A 17,346-nucleotide genomic window follows, 5' to 3' on the forward strand; every position below is an offset into this window, starting at 1 on the left:
ATCTTACGCTCTGAGAATTATTAATGTTAAAGAGGCTGTAGTGAAAAATAGTTGACTGTAAGTCTGCCACGTTTAAGATATTTCGCGACGCTCTTTTCGGGGAAGAAAATAACATCTTCAAGGGGTTGAATTCCCGCACGAAAATGGAAATAGGTAGAAATATTTGCGGGAAGAGAAAAGATGAAAGCGCAGAAAGCAGAGAAACGGTGAAACAAAGAACCTCATCTTTCTTTCCCCGGTTGCTCGCCTTATTTTATTTTCGCCTGAAACAAGGTACACGAAGGTTTAGCGAGGAAACGTCTAATCCGTCTTTTTTCTCTTCGTCACCGGCTGTTTTTGACGATGGACGGCGTGCAGGCAAGCGGAAGTAAATTTGCAAAAATCGCTGGGTAAACAACACCGGAAATGCGATTTCGTTGCTGCGCATCTACGGGGTTTAACGATGACAAAAAAAAAAAGAAAATAATGGAGGTCAGTGAGAAATTAACGAGAACAATAGAATGGGTGGATTCGCGTTACGAGATCGTCCCGTCGAAGCTGACTGTAAAATATATATTTTACAATCGGCCGCTAAAATGTTCGCCCCGAACGATTTTTCAATTAATCCGTCGACCGTTGTCGGCGTTGACCTTTTCCGTTGTTCGTTAAACGCTACCCCCGGCCAGCGACGAAAAAAAAGAATTCATACACTGAATTCGACGAAATTTTTTCGACTGCTTTTCATACCGTGCCGAACATTTTTGAGTCAATTTCGTATATGAAGATGTTGCTCGTGGAAAAAATAACTTTTCTCCCATATACGCTTGTGAACCCTCCGTTTTCGTTTCAATCTATATTTTGTAATAAATACGTTAGATCAGTAATTTCATTAATTACAATGGTTCGCTCGGAGCCTTTAAATCTTGATGGTGAACGTGTATCTTCTAAACTGGATCGACCTTTATTTTCCAATGGAATAAATCGAGCACGGTCTCTCAAGATAAAATGTTTCCATTCCGCTCGGGATCGTAGTTCGTATTCCGAAGAAAAGGAAAAAAATAAAGGAAAGAAAGAAACTCTCGTTTCGTGGCCAGATCGATCTTTTTCGGTCCAGACAAATTCGGTCAAGAAACGCGGAGGTCAACGACGAGGAACGATTCGCGGAAAGTTTTTCCCGGAATTTCACCCCCGTAGTTCGGCCAGAAAGAACGTAATTTAAGAATCGAACGATATCTGGCCGGGTATTTTGTCACGGCCGATAATTTACAACGATTAAGGTTAGAAGGAGAATTTATTAGATACCGATATTTTGTGGGGTAAATCGAAATTTAAAGGGGAATCGTTTGTATATCATGAGAATTAAGGGAGAACGTTTAAAGTGGATGAGACGTAGGGAAATTATCGAGTAGGAGTCGAGAGGCGTCGTTAAATCGCGTTACCGAATTTCTTTTTCTTTTTTTTTTTCTTTAATCTCCTGAGTGGCTCCACCCAGATGGTTTTCAATCTTGCGAAACTTTCGAACCCGTTCAACTTTATCCCACCCTTTCAAAACAGTCGAACTCTTCGACATTGATCCCGGAACAAACAACGTTCGATGATTAGCTTTGGAACGTTCAGCATTGAGCTACTTTTCGACATTTGCCAACTAATTTAATTAAGAATTTCACTAGTTACGAATTACAATCATAGGTAATGATGCGAGGTAATTAACACTTAAGGATTCCTTAACACTTTGATGGGGAATTTAGAAAAGATAAGAAAGTAACTTTTTTCAATTTTATTTATTACGTGAAAATTACACAAGTGAAGTGTTAATTAGTAAAGGGTAAAAAATTCTTCCTCTTCGAAAGTGGAAATCACGAAGGAGGAACGCGTGTTCTTCGAGGGTTGCACGGAAGTCTAAGCCGTAGGGTTTATAGTTCAAGGTTGGCTATCTCTGTTCCAGGATAAAGGAATCGTTGTAATTGATGGCTCGCTATCACGCCATTCGCGATAATTCGTGATCCAGGTGAATTTTACTCGTCACCTAGATCCCCTTCGGTGTGTTCGCTCGGGCTGGAACAAGAACTTCCGGTCTGTCACGCGATCTCCTTTCTTCCCTGACCGACGATCTTCGAGAAAATAATCAAAAGTATTCTTCTGAAATTTTTTTTGAAATTAATTATTTTTCAGGAAGAATTAATTAATATTTGAAGAAATCTAAAAACCTTCAAGAATCATTATTAAATTCCCCCTAACTCTGTAACCACGAAATCTCATTAAAATTTATTAAAATCGTACAAAAATTCCAGTTATATATCCTCGCGGACACAATCAGGACATAAAATATAAAAATTCGATAGCAAGAAACGGAACGAAGAGTAATATATACCTATAGGAGAGCCGAAAACTCGTACAAAAAGCGCTCTATTAAAAAGAAAAGAAATAGCATAGAGGTTGACAATGAGATAGAGGGGATGGGTGGGCAAGGATGAAAAGGTACGAGTTAACAGAGATTGTAGGAACTAGACAAAAGGGAGCCGAGTCTATTTCCCGCGTGGAAAGTGTTCCTGTTGGAGTCGGCCAGTAACGCGGCGACACAGGGTGCGAGCTATTGTCATACCCTCAGACCAGGGGGTTGTTTAACAATAGCCCTCCACTGTCGGCGATGCTTTTCATCGCGCGTAAACGCTATCGGTGACGCGAATACCGATCTTCGTGTTCCGTGAAATGAGAGAAAGAGAGTGGCTACCGGATACCATCTCTGGCTTCCTTCCACCCTTACCCATGCACCAAGAGGGATGACAAATCGATGCTTGTTTCGTTGATCGTTCAGATTTGCATGAGACTGGATTGTTTAACGCGGCTGCTCGACGTTAGAAAAGTGAGACACATTTGGGAGAAATTTTTCTACTCCTCCTTTCTAGTCCCTTGTCGAACGATTCTTCGAACATCAGGGATGCATTTGTTATTGAAAAATGGTTAAGGGGTGGGTTCGAGTTATCGAATGAATTTGTAGCTCAGAAGTTTTCCATGCTGTTCGATGAATCTTTATAAAATGATTTATTTTCCATAAACAAAAATTATGTTTGTACCATAAATGGCACACCGTGCGGCGAAGAGTTAATTACAAAGTAAAACGATCAATTTTCTACGAGGGTTGACATTTCAAAGTAGCTCCCATTTGATGACAAAATTTACGATTGCCCTCGTATTCAGAGGACAGACGGATTTATATTCGTCGTTATAAACGTGTTACGTCGAACCGCGTGGAAACGTTAAATGTAAGTGGACTTAACGCGTTCCAAATCGTTCGTTCCCATTGGACGACGGTCAAAGAATTTTTGAATCGGCCTCGACAATCTCGCGGAACAATTCACGTCCGTAAATCAGTCGGAACGTTAGCGATCGCGTGCCAACTCGTCCTTTGCGATGTTCGCCGGTTATTAAAGCAGCGTTCGAGCCGTCAGGATGTAGAGGGATAACAAGCAGTCCTTAGCCCAGTTCACCCAGGGATCGTTGGATAACCTCGCGTGGGTAAAACGATGTTGTCCCGCGATAAAGACGTCGAGAAACACTCGGCAATTTTGATGATCGGCCAATTTCTCGTTCGTTTTAACACTTTGACCGTCGTGTCATCAAATATCTGGAGATTCATCGGCTATTGTTACAAAGTTTTTTCAATTAATGAAAATATCGTGATATCGCGAAGCACTGAATGCGATTTTATTTTCAAAGAAGACAAATTTCTTTGTGGCCACGCTCGGCTGGTGTTGAACCCACTTTCGATGTATCAAATCCTCGTACCCGTCTATTGCATGCAAGAGAAACTAGAATCGCGAAGGAATTCGAGAGAAACTTTCCACGGTGTAACACGCGTTCTTCGTCCGTTGAATTTTTCTTCCCTCGGGCTCGAGATTCCAGGTCAGCGAGCTCGAGGACCGTGGGGACAGGGTCGGTGGACGTTCGCCAGTACCGGAAACCAGCGTTCACCGGATGCGGAGGAACGACACGGACCAGCTGATTAAATTTCACAAAAGTCCCTTTGACCGGAACCGCTGATCGAGCTGGCATCGAACGCGTAGACTGGCCATGCGGAAGGCTAACAAATTGACGGAGAAAGGAAAATATAAAAGCAATATGGAATTTTTTGAATATCTATACCTTGTTTCGCCTTTACGAGAAATTGAATGAAATTAGATTTTTCAGAAACTAGAAATATGATACAAAAATCCGCTAAAGGATTTATAGAAGATGAAATTTATTGAATTTAAATGAGTAATCAGCTAAATTGAACGTGAAAGCAAAACAAATTTTCAATTTATTTTCTCTTTCTTTCTTTCTTTCAATTTTTTATTTCGTGTATATTCTGAAGGGGTAATTGAAAGAAATTCCAGTTGAAAATTCACGGTATCGCGAAAACAAAAATGGTCCCCCGAGCGTTGAATTTTCGATGATAGTTCTGTTCGACGAACGGCTGCTAACGGGTTTTGCGTTTCGTTTTCGATGTTAACTCAATTCGACCAAAAAATGCGGACAACTGCTGTTGGCGGATACGAAAATACTGTTGGAAAGAGAGCAGGTCGAATCAGCGATCGTGAAATCTGCTGTTTAATCGTTGCCCGATGTATTATTCGATACGAACCGATAAAAATTCGCATCGTTGAGTAATTTCATTTTTTCATACAGTAGCATAGCATTAACTCTCGGCAACTTCGATTTCATTTCGCACTTCTTTATTTTCACATTCGACATTTCAACCGGTTCGAATTTCGTTAACTGTTTATTTTTAATAAATTACATCGTGGCAATTTCAGGTACAATTTACAACAACCGTGTTTACTTTACAAACAGAGTGAAATTTAATGAGCAGTGGGCAATTTCAATGGTGTTTAAACTGCATTAAAATGAACCTCACTGTTTTCAGAAACAACTTGGGAGTTTAGAGAGGTTCTGAACATACGAACAACTCGTAGGGATGTTTCGAAAATTAAATTTATCAAAAATATGAGTCGTTTGGTAAGTGGAACACGAATTAACCCTCTTGGATGAGTTCGACGGACGACTCAATTTTTATTCAACGTCTGCGATTGCTCGAATATCCCAGACACTTGCTAAGAAATCGATCTATAGTGTGATAAAGATGAGGAGTGACACTGGCTAAAGCGTGCGCCTGGTCAGGGTAACTCTGCTGTTCGAACATAATATCCTTCTCCTCCAGCACTTTGGCTAAGGCCATCGATTGTTGATAGTGGACGTTATCATCCCCGGTTCCATGTATCAGCATGTATTTCTTCCCTCGCATTCCTTCCACCTTCTTGGTCACATCCGAATAATTAAAATAACCTTCCTGATTGTCTTCGAGGGTGGGCAAACCCATGAATCGTTCGGTATAAATAGAATCTGTGTGATGAGAAAATCGCGATGCTCTAAATTAGAGGAATTTAATTATTCTTCAAGGTGTCAGAAGATTCAAAATTACCATAATAGATCCAAGAAGTGACGGGTGCGACTGATATACCGCACTTGAACACTGATTGTTCGTCAGTGGCCATCACCATGGCGGTGGCAAAACCACCGTAGCTCCACCCCCATATCGCTGTTTTGTTCCCGTCGAGCCATGGGTAGGCTGCCAACAGCGTCCTACTCATCGATGGATTAAAATGTTTATTTTTAAAATTTGATAGAAAAACAAATACCAAGTCTTGAAAAAAAGTTAACGAAAGACACAATACTCAGTGACTTCGATCTGGTCGTCGATCTCCGCGGTCCCCAGTCGTCGGTAAACTGCATGCAGCATTTTACTTCCCTTATTAGCCGATCCTCTGCCATCGATGTAACCGTAGACGACGCTTCTGTTGGTCGCCATGTACGCCTCGAATCCGTACGAGAATTCGTCCGTGTATTTCGCTGTATTCGGTCCCGCATAACTACGAGAAAACGAGGGAAAACTGTATTCGATTCCGGCCGAAAATTTGATTTCAAGATTAAAAGAAACACTTACACGTTTATTAACAGAGGATACGATTTCGATTCGTCGAAATCAGCTGGCAAGACTAATTTCACCCTCGTCTCACCCTTCGCAACGAGCATCTTGACGATCGGTCGGAGACGCCTGGCGAGTTTCCCTCTGAGATACCGATTTTCTTCCCAGGGATACAGGAACTTGTGGTTTGCGTTAAAGATCCGTACTGTCAACGGATCTGGTCCCGAACAAGACAACGCGTAGTTCGAAGCGCTTGTAGAAAAGTACGCGTACGCGTAGCGGCAGAGGTTTCCTGGTCGCAAATAAGCTCGTTATAATTTTCATATTCTAATTGGTTCGATTTGCAATCTGAAGAAACTCACCTTCGGGAGAAAATTGAGTACAAGACACGCAAATTGGTTCTCCAGTACCGTCTATTTGCACCGAATACAAATGTCTTTGCGAGGGTGTATCCTGCACCGTCGCTAAATAATAAAGTCTTCCTTTGATATGATCGATGGCTAACATACCATTAACCTCGCCGCTTTTAGGGGTCAAATCCTTCTCGTCGGTCAATATTCCATTATTGTACACGTATCTGGTCGGATGAAGAAATCGTCCAGCCTGTGTTCCGATATCCTGAGGCTTCAGGATGATAACATACTCGTTGTGGTAGAGAGGTGGGTGAACGCGAACCCAACCCTCGGTTTCTTCTTCGTAGTGGATGTGACTGGCTTTACCCTGAGTATCGTACAACACCAAGACTGCCTTGTTTTGTACACGGTTTGTCCAAGTAGCTACCACCTGCTCCTTGTTCCTCCAATTTACCGTGTAGATAATATTGTCCCTGGTAAACAGAGGTCTTCTTTGATGCTTGGAATTGGGATGTCTTTCAAAATTGATTTTCTAATTCTTACAAGGGGAACTACCCAAGTGTTACACTCACTTATTAATGAAACTTTGCCAACTTGTAGAGCTTGTCGAGCTGAATACGCCTATACCCCCTTTTGGGGGCAGACGGCTAATTGTTTAAAAGATATTAACAATTACAGTTAGTTACTCCTTACATTCTGAAGTATGACAAACTCACACATACAACTCGCAATCTAGAGATCCACGGTTCAAATCCTTGGTTCCCAACATTTTTTTCTTTTTTAATGATAATTTGTCTCTTTTTGAATAACTATTACATAAAAATTATCATAAAAAAAAGAAAAAAAAATTGTTGGGAACCAAGGATTTGAACCGAGGACCTTCAGATTGCGAGTCATGGGTCCGCTCCGTGGTTAAACACATGACTTGCAATCTAAAGGTCCTCGGTTCAAATCCTGGTTCGCATTTTTTTTTTTTTTTTTTTTTTTTTAATGATAATTTGTCTCTTTTTGAATAACTAAAATTCTATATAATTCTAAACTAAACAAAACGGGGTATAGGCGTGTTCAGCTCGACGAGCTCTACAAGCTGGCAAAGTTTCATTAATAAGTGAGTGTAACACTTGGGTAGTTCTCCGTATTAGACCTCCGATCTTTGATTGTTTCGTTTGAAAATTATAATAAGAAAAGTCTGAATCATCAAAGATACTCACACGCCAACAGTGTCGATAGGTGGTTGAAGATTAATTAATTCAGAGGATGGATCAGTCAGATCAACGAGGGTTAATGATACTACTGGATTCGGACTGCCAGCCTGTGAAATGATAATTGATTCCTAATTTCCATCATTTCAAACCATTAAGGTAAATTATTCGACAAGATTTGCATGTAAGTTGAAAAATTCAATTGCTTCGATTGCAAATGGATAGCTTCGTGAAAGGGTTGAAATTTAAAGACGAATGTATCGAATAAAGATATCAGTGATCGTGTCGATAGAAGAAAATGGCTATTCGACGAGAAAGACTGAGGTTAAACGCGAGATAACCTTTTCCATCCCCCATTTAAAACCGCAACAGTGCCGTAAGGGTAGGTTTCCTAATCTGTTCCTTTAACGACTCTGCCGTCGGACAAATTGGTTAAAGCAAAAAAACCCTCTTTTATCGTTTTATTTTTTATCACCTTTGGATACTTGATCTTCTGTTCCGAAGGATACTGATTCTCGATGCTTCCCGGTGTCCCGTATTTCGGGATTACAATTTCCTTCACATTCGTGTCGTTGAAAGTAACAAAAGCAAGATGTTTGCCATCGGGTGAGAACCACATAGCCCAAGGGGAAGCTAATACCTCCTCTGCGAATATAAGTTTTCGTATTTTAATAAGGTTGCGCGGATACCTGAAGATTCGGTTCGAAAATCTTTTTCGAGTTAGGGTAGATCTCGAAATTACAGGTATCCGAATAATTTTAATTAACTTTAACTTTCAGGATCCCGAACCGACTCGAGGGCCGCGTAAACTCACCTTCGTAAACCCAGTCAGGTATACCATTAAACACAACACCAGGTATACCAGTATACGTCAATCTACGTTCGATGCTACCCGTGTCAGAGAATACTTTATAATAAATATCATTCTCACGAACGTAAACTAAAGCGTTCTCGACTGGCGACCATTTGGCCAGGTGTAATCGTTCACCATTTGAAATTCTCGTGAAACTCCTACGAACGATAAGTCGATAAATGTTAATTCGATTGAAAATTAATCTTCAATTATAGATAGAAAAAAGAACCCACCTGCTTGCGATGTCGTACACGTCAAACCTCTGGTACATGGAGTACCTGAACCCCTAGAAATCATCTCTCTTTTACAAATCTGTTCGAAGAACATGGCGGTGCTTGTTATAAATTGATACTTACTTTGACGTAATCATAACCGATCAGAACTAGAGAATTATCGTAGGAGAAGACAACCGTAGGATTGGTATAGTCGCTCTGGAAAGAACATTGTTTCAGATCCAAATGAAATTACGAGCGAGCGCATTACTTTCTATCGCAGTTGAATAGATGTAGGGATTACGTAGGTGATAAAGGAGATATTTTGTGTGTCGAATACAGATCAAGCGCGCGATATATTATTACGAAAGATAAGAAACTCGATTCGACTTGATATCAATCGATACTTTTGATAACACACGTTGTATCTATGCGTTCACCAATTTCCAAATATTTATTCGATGAAATTTTTATACTATTCGTCTCTTACCATCAGAGATGAGTCAAGAAGGAGTCTGCTCTTGTTCGTCCTGACATCGAACAGATAGACGTCACCGGTATAGTTATCGGAATAAAGGATGCCATTGTCCGTCTTCCAGGTACCGTTGAAGTTGTACGGACGGAAACTTTGATCGTACGTCTCTTCCAAAGCTGCTGGAACTTCTGCGTTCGAAAAACGATCGTGTTTTCAATGATGAACGCGACAGAGAGGGTAAATTAAGACGAATTTTCTCCCCGTGTACATTGAGATCGAGCAGCTAAAAGTAGACGGATCTCGTCGCTCCTTCGATCGTTTATCCGAAAATCGCAGTTGGTACGATCTTATCGATCAGAAACGATGGAAGGAGATCCAAAGTACAATTAAACTTATCTCGAGGAGGGCGAACAACGGACAATCGTCGAACAGTATTAGCCTGGTTCCCCTAGATCTCGACAAGGTCCACCCTCTAAGCAGCTTAACCTAAGCACGATTATCTCTTCCGAGACAAAGAGAGAGATAGAGAAAAATAAAGTAGGAAAAAACTCAGCTTACTTACTGGATTTCTGAGCAACAAGGACGATGAAGGATCCTTGCAGCAGCAACAGCAGCTGTAGTAGTAGCTGAAAAAGATTTCGTTGGCGTTGAATAGTGACGCGTAAAGAAAAACAAATTCCTCACGTGTCTAGAATTCCAGCCCTCTTCGTTTATTTTATTTTATTTTATTTTTTTTCTTTCTTACACCGTCCAGAGAAAGAGGAGGGTACGAAAAACGTTTCTAGAAAGGTACGTTCCTTTTTCAACGGATGAAAGAAGAGAACACGTGAGAGGCATAAAAGTTTTGCAGAATCGCGATGGTAATTCCTTTGGCCGGCTGTAAAATCCTCGGGAATTGCTGTCGCGAAATTACCAGCTGACTCCTGACCAGCCTCGTTAAGATTGCGTCGGGTCTGGGAAAATCGCCGCGTGCCAGGGAAACTTTACGCTGTGTTTCAGTGCTGAAAAACTGGCATTTCTCAAGCTACCGGAGTTCGAGAGGCTGCAGGGAGGAGATCAACGACTCTCGGATTCGTAAATTAAGGAACTGCTCCCTAGCATTCGTGAGGAATGGAGAATTCTCGATGGACCGAGAGTCCAAGTTGGATCTGACACGGTTTTCGTTTGAATTTTTTGAATGATAACTTGGTGAACTAGGATCGAGCCTGGATGAACGAATTTATGTGCAAAAGTGTCTTATGAATGGTACAAGGTTCCCCTCTATTTTAACACCCCCTTTGGATAAACTATCTCCATTACCAGTCTTCTCTTTTTTTATGAAATTATTGAAATCTACAAGAAAAATTCATCCGTGCCATCTACTCTGCAATTAAAATTTCTAAATGCATTTGAAAATATTTGCAAACGAAATCGATAATACAAATTTTGTTTGTGCATCCTGAAGTGCAATCCGCAAGAAAACGTACGTTTTATAGAGGTTAATTGAAGAGTAAATTTTTATTCAAAATTTTGAGGGAAGACAACGATCAGGATTTATTTTGAAAGAAATTCGTTTCTGTTGATTCGTTGCTCTACTAATTGCAGGTGGTTTGATGATCAATTAAACGACTTAATCTCCTAAACGTTTTCACCTGAATTTTCCGCACACATTGAAACGATGAAATTCCTCGAAAACTTTTCGGAAGTTTCATGGACAGGGTCATTAGCGTCGCTGCGATAGAAACAATTTAGTGGTCGTGGAACAATTACGAGGCAACGTTTTCGATTTACCGCTGCTTCTTCTCACGAATTCCTCGTATTTTCGCGTTTCACGGGCCGGTTCTTTGCCGAGTTTTCCTCGACGTGTGCATTGTCGGCGATAAATCGACGCGCTTCGAACCTTCGAAACTTCTCCATCGGCGAGGAAGCGCGCCGGAAAACTTGTCGAATCGATACCAGCTACCGATCGTACGAAATGAAAGAGCCTCGGAGATGAAAAAAGATACGATTCAGGGCATTATCGTGTTAACTTCCGAAATATTACGTCAAACGTTAATCCAACTGTTACGAAATGTTCGCTGTTGAAACACATTTACACCTTTTATTATTAGAACACGAGCGATTGGCGTAAACGCGTTTGCGTGCTGAATTTACAACACGATAAATAGATTATCACCCAAAAAGAGTGTAATTTTGGAATACTTTTAGGCAGTAAAAGAATTGAAACAAAAAATTGCAGTTCTTCAAATTTAAAATTCCAAAGAAACAAATAATAAATTCGGAGGAATTTTCTTTCGTCGCTTTGAAAAATCCTCGGTTAAGTGTAAATAACTGAGAAAACAAAGAAAAGTAACTTAGAGCAAGAAATAGGTAGAATAGTACAGTGATCCGGTGACATAAGATCGCGAGGGGTGAATTCATTCTCCACCCAGTGAACTCTGCAAGATCAATTTTGTACCAGTGAAAGAAATGAAATGAAAAATAAAATAGACTGTTATTGTGATAACCTACCGCGATCCCCTGCATGGCGTTCACGTGGCAGCCTCCGTCGACGACGATCCCGTGCTCTAATTCAGTGGCGATCGAGAGATCGACGGGACCCGATTGATATCGCGGCTACGTCGCACGTCAACTGATCCATCACGTACTTTTCCGACGTGCTGGAAGCGACCAACACTCCCACCTCTTACGACGACCACGGGACATACCCGTATCTCATCGTTTTCCTCCTTTCTAGCTTGATTCATACCATGCGGACGATAAGACGCGAAGAAACGATCTCGGGGATCCCTATACCCTATAAACAATCCACCTGAAAGGAGCGCGAAAATAGTGGGTGTGATTTTTGTCTGTGCTGTGCAGGCTGTTTCCTCTCCTCACATTGTCGAACAATTGTGCTAATTTGTTTCTTTTCGAGGTGTTTCGAGGGTGGTAGGCTTTCGTAGAGAAAATGTTGAGAAAAGCAACGAAATTATTTATTTACAAATACATTGTAACGATAACGTACATTAATTTGTAAATAAATAAAGAGAGTCCGAGGTGTGATACAGAAAAACGATAAAAAGATAACGAAAGAGTATCTTTTATTATTCCGAGCCTGTTTATCTCGCTGTTATCACCCTTCTTATTCTGTATTTGCCGCTTTTTATCGTGTCGACGCGTTTAATTACGATCCGATTATCGAATAATCCGTGATAACGTAAAAGTGATAAAAAGTAAACGTTTCGTATCAACGGAGAAAGAAAGATGAATGAAATTTTGAGTACACGTGTGCGGGGCAAAGTCGTAAAATTTTCAGAAAGATTACCTACTTTGGTAGATATATTTTATAGCTAATTATTTATGCAAAGAGAAATGAAGTTTCGTCGCGTGTAGGTGGAGCGAAGGACGCATCATTGATAACTGGTTTAGGTCAATGTCGAGTGAACCTATGTACGTAAGAGTACGTGGAGCAAAGTCGAGACGGGAAATGTTTAGACGATTGCACGAAACCTGCTGGTACACATCATCATCTTTTCTGTAACACGACACGTGATGTGACTCCGGAGAGGATACAAAACGTGACGCTCGCATCGTCAACCTCAACCAGTCCGAAACCAATCAGGCAATCATCGTTGAATGCCCACTGTTCCGGTATTCTAAACCCGGTCGCGATAACAGGCAGTCGGGGAATATTGCTAATAGAGATCGTTCGAACGTTTTCACCGGCATATCAGTTCGGACGTTGAATCAGGAAGCAGGAAGTTGGACGTTGCCCGTAGAAAGTTATGGCAATTTTCAATTGGCAACTTTGGTAAAGAATTAACAATTGACGATTAATTGTTGGCAGCTCAAACTTGGAAATAGAATGCTGGAAGTGAAAGGATTTGAAAATATTAGATAAATAATATTTATCTCTCAGACTTAACAGAATGACGTCACAACTGCACCTGCAACAGCTGCAGCAAGGTAAACAAGCTCCGATAGCACTTTGTTTCCTTAATCAGTAGTGTCACCTTTCGTTGATAGCGTAGGGCTTGATAAGTTCTAAAATAGGGGAATTCCAAAGCGCCTACAAGTATGCAACCAAGCCACCTTTGCTGTTCGTCTCACTAGATGGCAGTAGTATGATATTCACTAGGGAGGATAGGAAAAACTTACCAGCGATCGTGTTTATCATTCATTCAAAACTTTCAAAACAACATCGTACGTGTCAATTATTTCTTTTTCATCTAAATTACCTCGATTAATATTGAATTAAACCTCGATACAATATACTAATATATTGTTCGATTAATTGAATTTAGAGATGGAGTCCTAAAGAAAGTCCACAAGATGGCCGTACCTTTACCATTCCCATTTTACCATTTTAAAAACGATTTATATCTGTAAATCAATTAAAAATATTGAATCTACAAATAAGTAGAAAAAAAAGCAGCATCAATTCTTCTAGAACCAGGCACTTGGTTTTCAAATACTGTTCAAGTTCTTCGCACTTAATTAATTGTCTCGGTATAAACGAATAGAGGCGTGTGGTATAAACAAATGTATTTTAAAATTAATTTAACGACCTTACGTTTGCAATAAGTAGATTATTACTAAATTCAATTCAAGGTAGGTTTAACCGATTTATCCTCAATATATAACAGATAGACGAACGATAAGCTTATCAAATTAGATTTATGGATTAAGGAAAGTTTGGTTAAACTGTTATTTTAGTTAGGATTTAAAAAACGTAAAGTTGTAACATCGAAAACTTACCTATCTATTTTATCACGATTTCTCGTGACATTTATCATGAACGTGCCCTTTGGCGCCCTGATCCAAAGGCGCCCCAGTTCTGTTGTGTTCGTAATTCAGATTATTTCAGCCCTTTCGTCGGCGCCTTAACTATCGATCGATAACTCGTTGCCACGAGTCGCGAAATCGCTAAGCGGAAGAGAGAGAGAGAGAAAGAGAGAGAGAAAAAGGGAGAAAGAGAGAGGGTGCAAAAACCCACCACCCTCGCGACCAAGCTATAAGTACCGGACACGAAGCGAGCACAAGCTTATAGGTCCCGTTGCGGTCTTCATCGTTCGGTACTCTAGATCGCCATCTTTTTCGTTTGATCTATGAATAGATTCCCGGATCTTCGACTGCCATTTTGATTTCGTCTCGTCAATCGATCGCGACCGTTTCATTGACGGCTCGCGACAACACGTGGAAATTTCGTACAGGACAGATAGTATGATAAAGTCGACGATCGATCGGGGATTCAGGCAACCGGAAGTTAAACGTTGCTGCTCGAATAGACGGGGTTGGGATCCGTGCTGATCGTGATGCCGATCGATGATCATGATGTTGAAGAACAGCAAATCGTTGATGGACATCGAGGACATCTGCGGATGCTCGATAATCCCGAAAAAAGAACTACCGCATCTGAAGTCTACTTCCGGTAAGTTTGAAACTTTACACTGTGGACTTGTTTCTTTTACTTTGGAGTTTTTTCATGGATTTTCTTGATACTCGAGTAATGATTTCTTTGTTTTTTTTTTATTGTTGTTATTAAATTCATTTAATTGGACGGGAAAGTGTCCTTTCCACTTTTCCTTCGAAAATTTCCCAATTACCAAACTTGTTGAACTCCATGCACCTAAGTAAAATTAACGAAGTGAAACTTTCCTCTTCTCGTTCCAACGAGTTATCCTGAAAATTAGTTTCCCTTAACTTGGACGAAACTCCATCAAACCTCGCGAATTCTTAGCAAATTCTTTTCACAATTGAGGTTTCCACAAATTGTTCGAAAAATTTCTTTTACTTTGATTCTCGATGAAGAAGCTTCATCGAGAATATTGATTCGATCTTTTCAAACCAACATTCACCGGTGAACTTTTCGTTCTCCACGAGTTTCGTTCAACCTTTTCCTGAAGATACTTACCTGTAGGTAGTTGTGATCTTGTTAAATTTAACGTGATTTCTGCGGAAGCACCTTCGATGCTGGCTCACGTTCTAATTTCCGCTTCGTGGCTGGGACACGTGTTAGAACGAGTCTCCAGTGGAATATGATTAACTCGATGTCTTCACCTGTTCGTGGCAATATTTTCGTCTCGAATATCACCTTTTAAATGGCTTCGCGTTAATTAATTTCTTAGAGAAATTTCGGAAATTTTTTTAAAATAATATTCACCTCCTGCGTTCAATTTTCACGTTATAGAAAAAGTCGTCATTGAAAAAAGGATCGATTACAGCTACCAGGGAAACTCGAGCGATCGATTCAACTTGTAACAAATACTGTACATCTTTCGACCTTGAGTGCAAAATGGAAGAAAATCTTGAAATATTCGAATATCCAAAATCAAAAACTTAACACCACTGATTTGATTATGGTCTTAATTTTCAAATTAAAATCTTCCATTTTACTAGCTCAATATTTTGCAAATTTTCCCTTCTCTTCTTCGACTACCAACTCGAGGATTCCATTCTATTTTATTCCGTTTCAAAATTTGAAGAAATTCCCAGTTTTCGACGATGGTTTTTTTAAAAAATTTCTTATTCCTACCGTCGTAATTTCCTTTCCGAAATATCTTCCACGAAATTCTCCATTCTTCGTAGAATTATTTTCCTTAACGTTATTACTTTCCTCGTAAAGCAAATTCCGTTCCTCCATCCCAAATGGTTATTTTTCCTTTCTTTTTTTTTCGCTAACAACTTTCACCTTCGTTCGCATCCTCCTTCCTCGGAACTGAACCTCTTTTATATCAAGCTTTTACTACTTTTCTTCCGAAACGGTTGATGAAAAATGATCGGAACAGCCAGTCACTCGTTTCAGCTGTTTCTTCGTTCTTGAACGTGGAACAGATGTTTCGCGTCAGAATTTTACGACTGGTCCGATAAGAAGCAGTTTCTCCTCTTCGAAACGGCGAGCCATCGTTAAAGGAGTGTATTTAAAAAGAAGAAAAAGAATTGCTCTTAAACGTCCCGGGACCGTATGTTTCTCTGATGAACGACAAAATAAACGTCGATTAAATCGTCGTCTTTTATGTGCTTGGACCAACGATCGTCGGCTGTCGACGATCATTTCCATTGAATGTTGATTAACTTCCGTGAAAATGATCCAAACTGTATAGATGATTCTAACGATATTGCTCTTTTGATGCATCGATTTATTTTACCCGTTGAAACTTCAAACGCGATGCTATTTTATTATATTAAGGGTAGAAAGCAATGATCTTCAAATTAAACTAGGATATTAGTAAAATAGTAACGCTATTCCTTTTTTTTAAATTATTTATTTACCTCACAATTACAGCAGCAATTTAAAGTGTTAATAGAGTTTCTACATGTCTGACTATGCGCGTCCTTTTTCATTGCGCCAATCAACCCGTTAAGTGAATATACATATTTCAGCGCAGACGAACGTTTGTCGTTATTAACATTTGAAATTTTCCCGACAATAAATATATCCAAGTTAGTCTTCTCTTCTTTGCTTCACTGCTACCTTCTTCGTCCTTCTTCTGGTACCAACTGCTATATTTCTGAACCCTTCGGATTCTGGTGGGTAGTTCTTAGTCGGTGATGTCTACGTTTCCTCGTGCTCTTCTTTCTCTTTCTCTCTCGTTCGGCTGTCTGGAAAAAATAAGAATAGCTCTCCTCTCCCTTTGATCAGCGTTCCGCGACGAAATCTCTCCTGAACGCCAGTTACGATCTCTCCACGGCGAGGACAGCACGCGTTTTCGTTGAATTTCGGTGAAAACTTAATTTCCACGAATTTACATTTCACGTTTTTCATCTGCGTCCAACAGTCATATAAGATTTTTTCTTTTTTAATTTTAACTTCGAGGGCAATTTTGACATCCCTTCATAGACGTTTGATGATAAAAATAACAAGAATCAAATATTTTTTTCGAATTTTATATAATAAACTAAAATTGTAGAAAAAGAACAAAGAAAAATTTATACGATCCTGTAATCATTGAATTTCGTTAGAAATTTTCCGAAAACGATCCAATAGAATTTTCTCGTCGATGAAAAGTCAGAGTGTGGACGTGTAAAGCCTGTTGTTCCGTCACCTCCACAGGGTGTCGCTTTCAGTCCCCGAACAAGGCCCACGGGACAGGTGTAAGACAACACGTTTCCATTCACCACTGTGTGGTGTCGTCGAACGCATCGCGCTCGCGTTCGTTTCCACCTTTCCGATACGTGAAATGACGAACAGTGTGAAGAAAATTAGCGAAAATCGAAGTAGAATTAGTGTCATGTGATGAGAGTAGAGGAGAGGAAAACTGAGACAGTGAAAAATGTGAATACTATTGGTGAAGCAATATTATGTAATTATATTTGCAGTTAATTGAATAGATAAATATCAAGGGT

The 17,346-nt window shown here is 40.1% G+C and overlaps 2 protein-coding genes across 6 annotated transcripts in view; one reads left to right on the forward strand and one right to left on the reverse strand.

Moving 5' to 3' along the window:
- vari (MAGUK p55 subfamily member vari) overlaps positions 1-17,346 on the forward strand; it is a 123,244-nt gene that overhangs the window by 92,049 nt on the left and 13,849 nt on the right. Inside the window, exon 1 of one of the 4 annotated variants that reach the window (XM_034320643.2) lies at positions 14,044-14,431. The exons of 1 other annotated variant lie outside the window; for it this stretch is intronic. In XM_034320643.2, coding sequence (XP_034176534.2) covers positions 14,326-14,431 — 106 coding nt within the window. In that variant the 5' untranslated portion in view covers positions 14,044-14,325. Of the gene's footprint in view, positions 1-14,043; positions 14,432-16,918; positions 17,304-17,346 lie in introns of those variants that run through there. 2 more of the 4 variants (XM_034320641.2, XM_034320642.2) reach the window with 2 other exon arrangements.
- On the reverse strand, positions 4,287-11,652 carry LOC117602506 (venom dipeptidyl peptidase 4). 2 transcript variants are annotated; one of them, XM_034320638.2, is made up of 13 exons: positions 11,530-11,633; positions 9,602-9,665; positions 9,055-9,227; positions 8,709-8,783; positions 8,586-8,638; positions 8,314-8,510; positions 7,975-8,144; positions 7,509-7,609; positions 6,307-6,770; positions 5,963-6,236; positions 5,694-5,888; positions 5,441-5,601; positions 4,287-5,361 (listed from the first exon to the last, which is right to left on the reverse strand). In XM_034320638.2, the coding sequence occupies exons 1-13, from the start codon at positions 11,542-11,544 to the stop codon at positions 5,036-5,038; spliced, it is 2,268 nt and encodes a 755-aa protein (XP_034176529.2). In that variant the 5' UTR covers positions 11,545-11,633; the 3' UTR covers positions 4,287-5,035. The 2 variants fall into 2 exon arrangements, with proteins under 2 accessions (XP_034176529.2, XP_034176530.2); XM_034320639.2 differs by lacking the exon at positions 9,602-9,665 and having other exon boundaries at positions 4,296-5,361; positions 11,530-11,652.

This window comes from Osmia lignaria, chromosome 13 (assembly GCF_051020975.1).
Source record: "Osmia lignaria lignaria isolate PbOS001 chromosome 13, iyOsmLign1, whole genome shotgun sequence".
NCBI classification, from domain to species: Eukaryota; Metazoa; Arthropoda; class Insecta; order Hymenoptera; family Megachilidae; genus Osmia; species Osmia lignaria.

Excerpts from the sequence above, each read along its gene's own strand:
- LOC117602506 (XM_034320638.2), bottom strand. Across the intron at positions 6,771-7,508 it reads CCTATCGACACTGTTGGCGT|GGACAATATTATCTACACGG; the intron begins GTGAGTATCTTT and ends TCTGTTTACCAG. Across the intron at positions 5,362-5,440 it reads CACTTCTTGGATCTATTATG|ATTCTATTTATACCGAACGA; the intron begins GTAATTTTGAAT and ends CTCATCACACAG.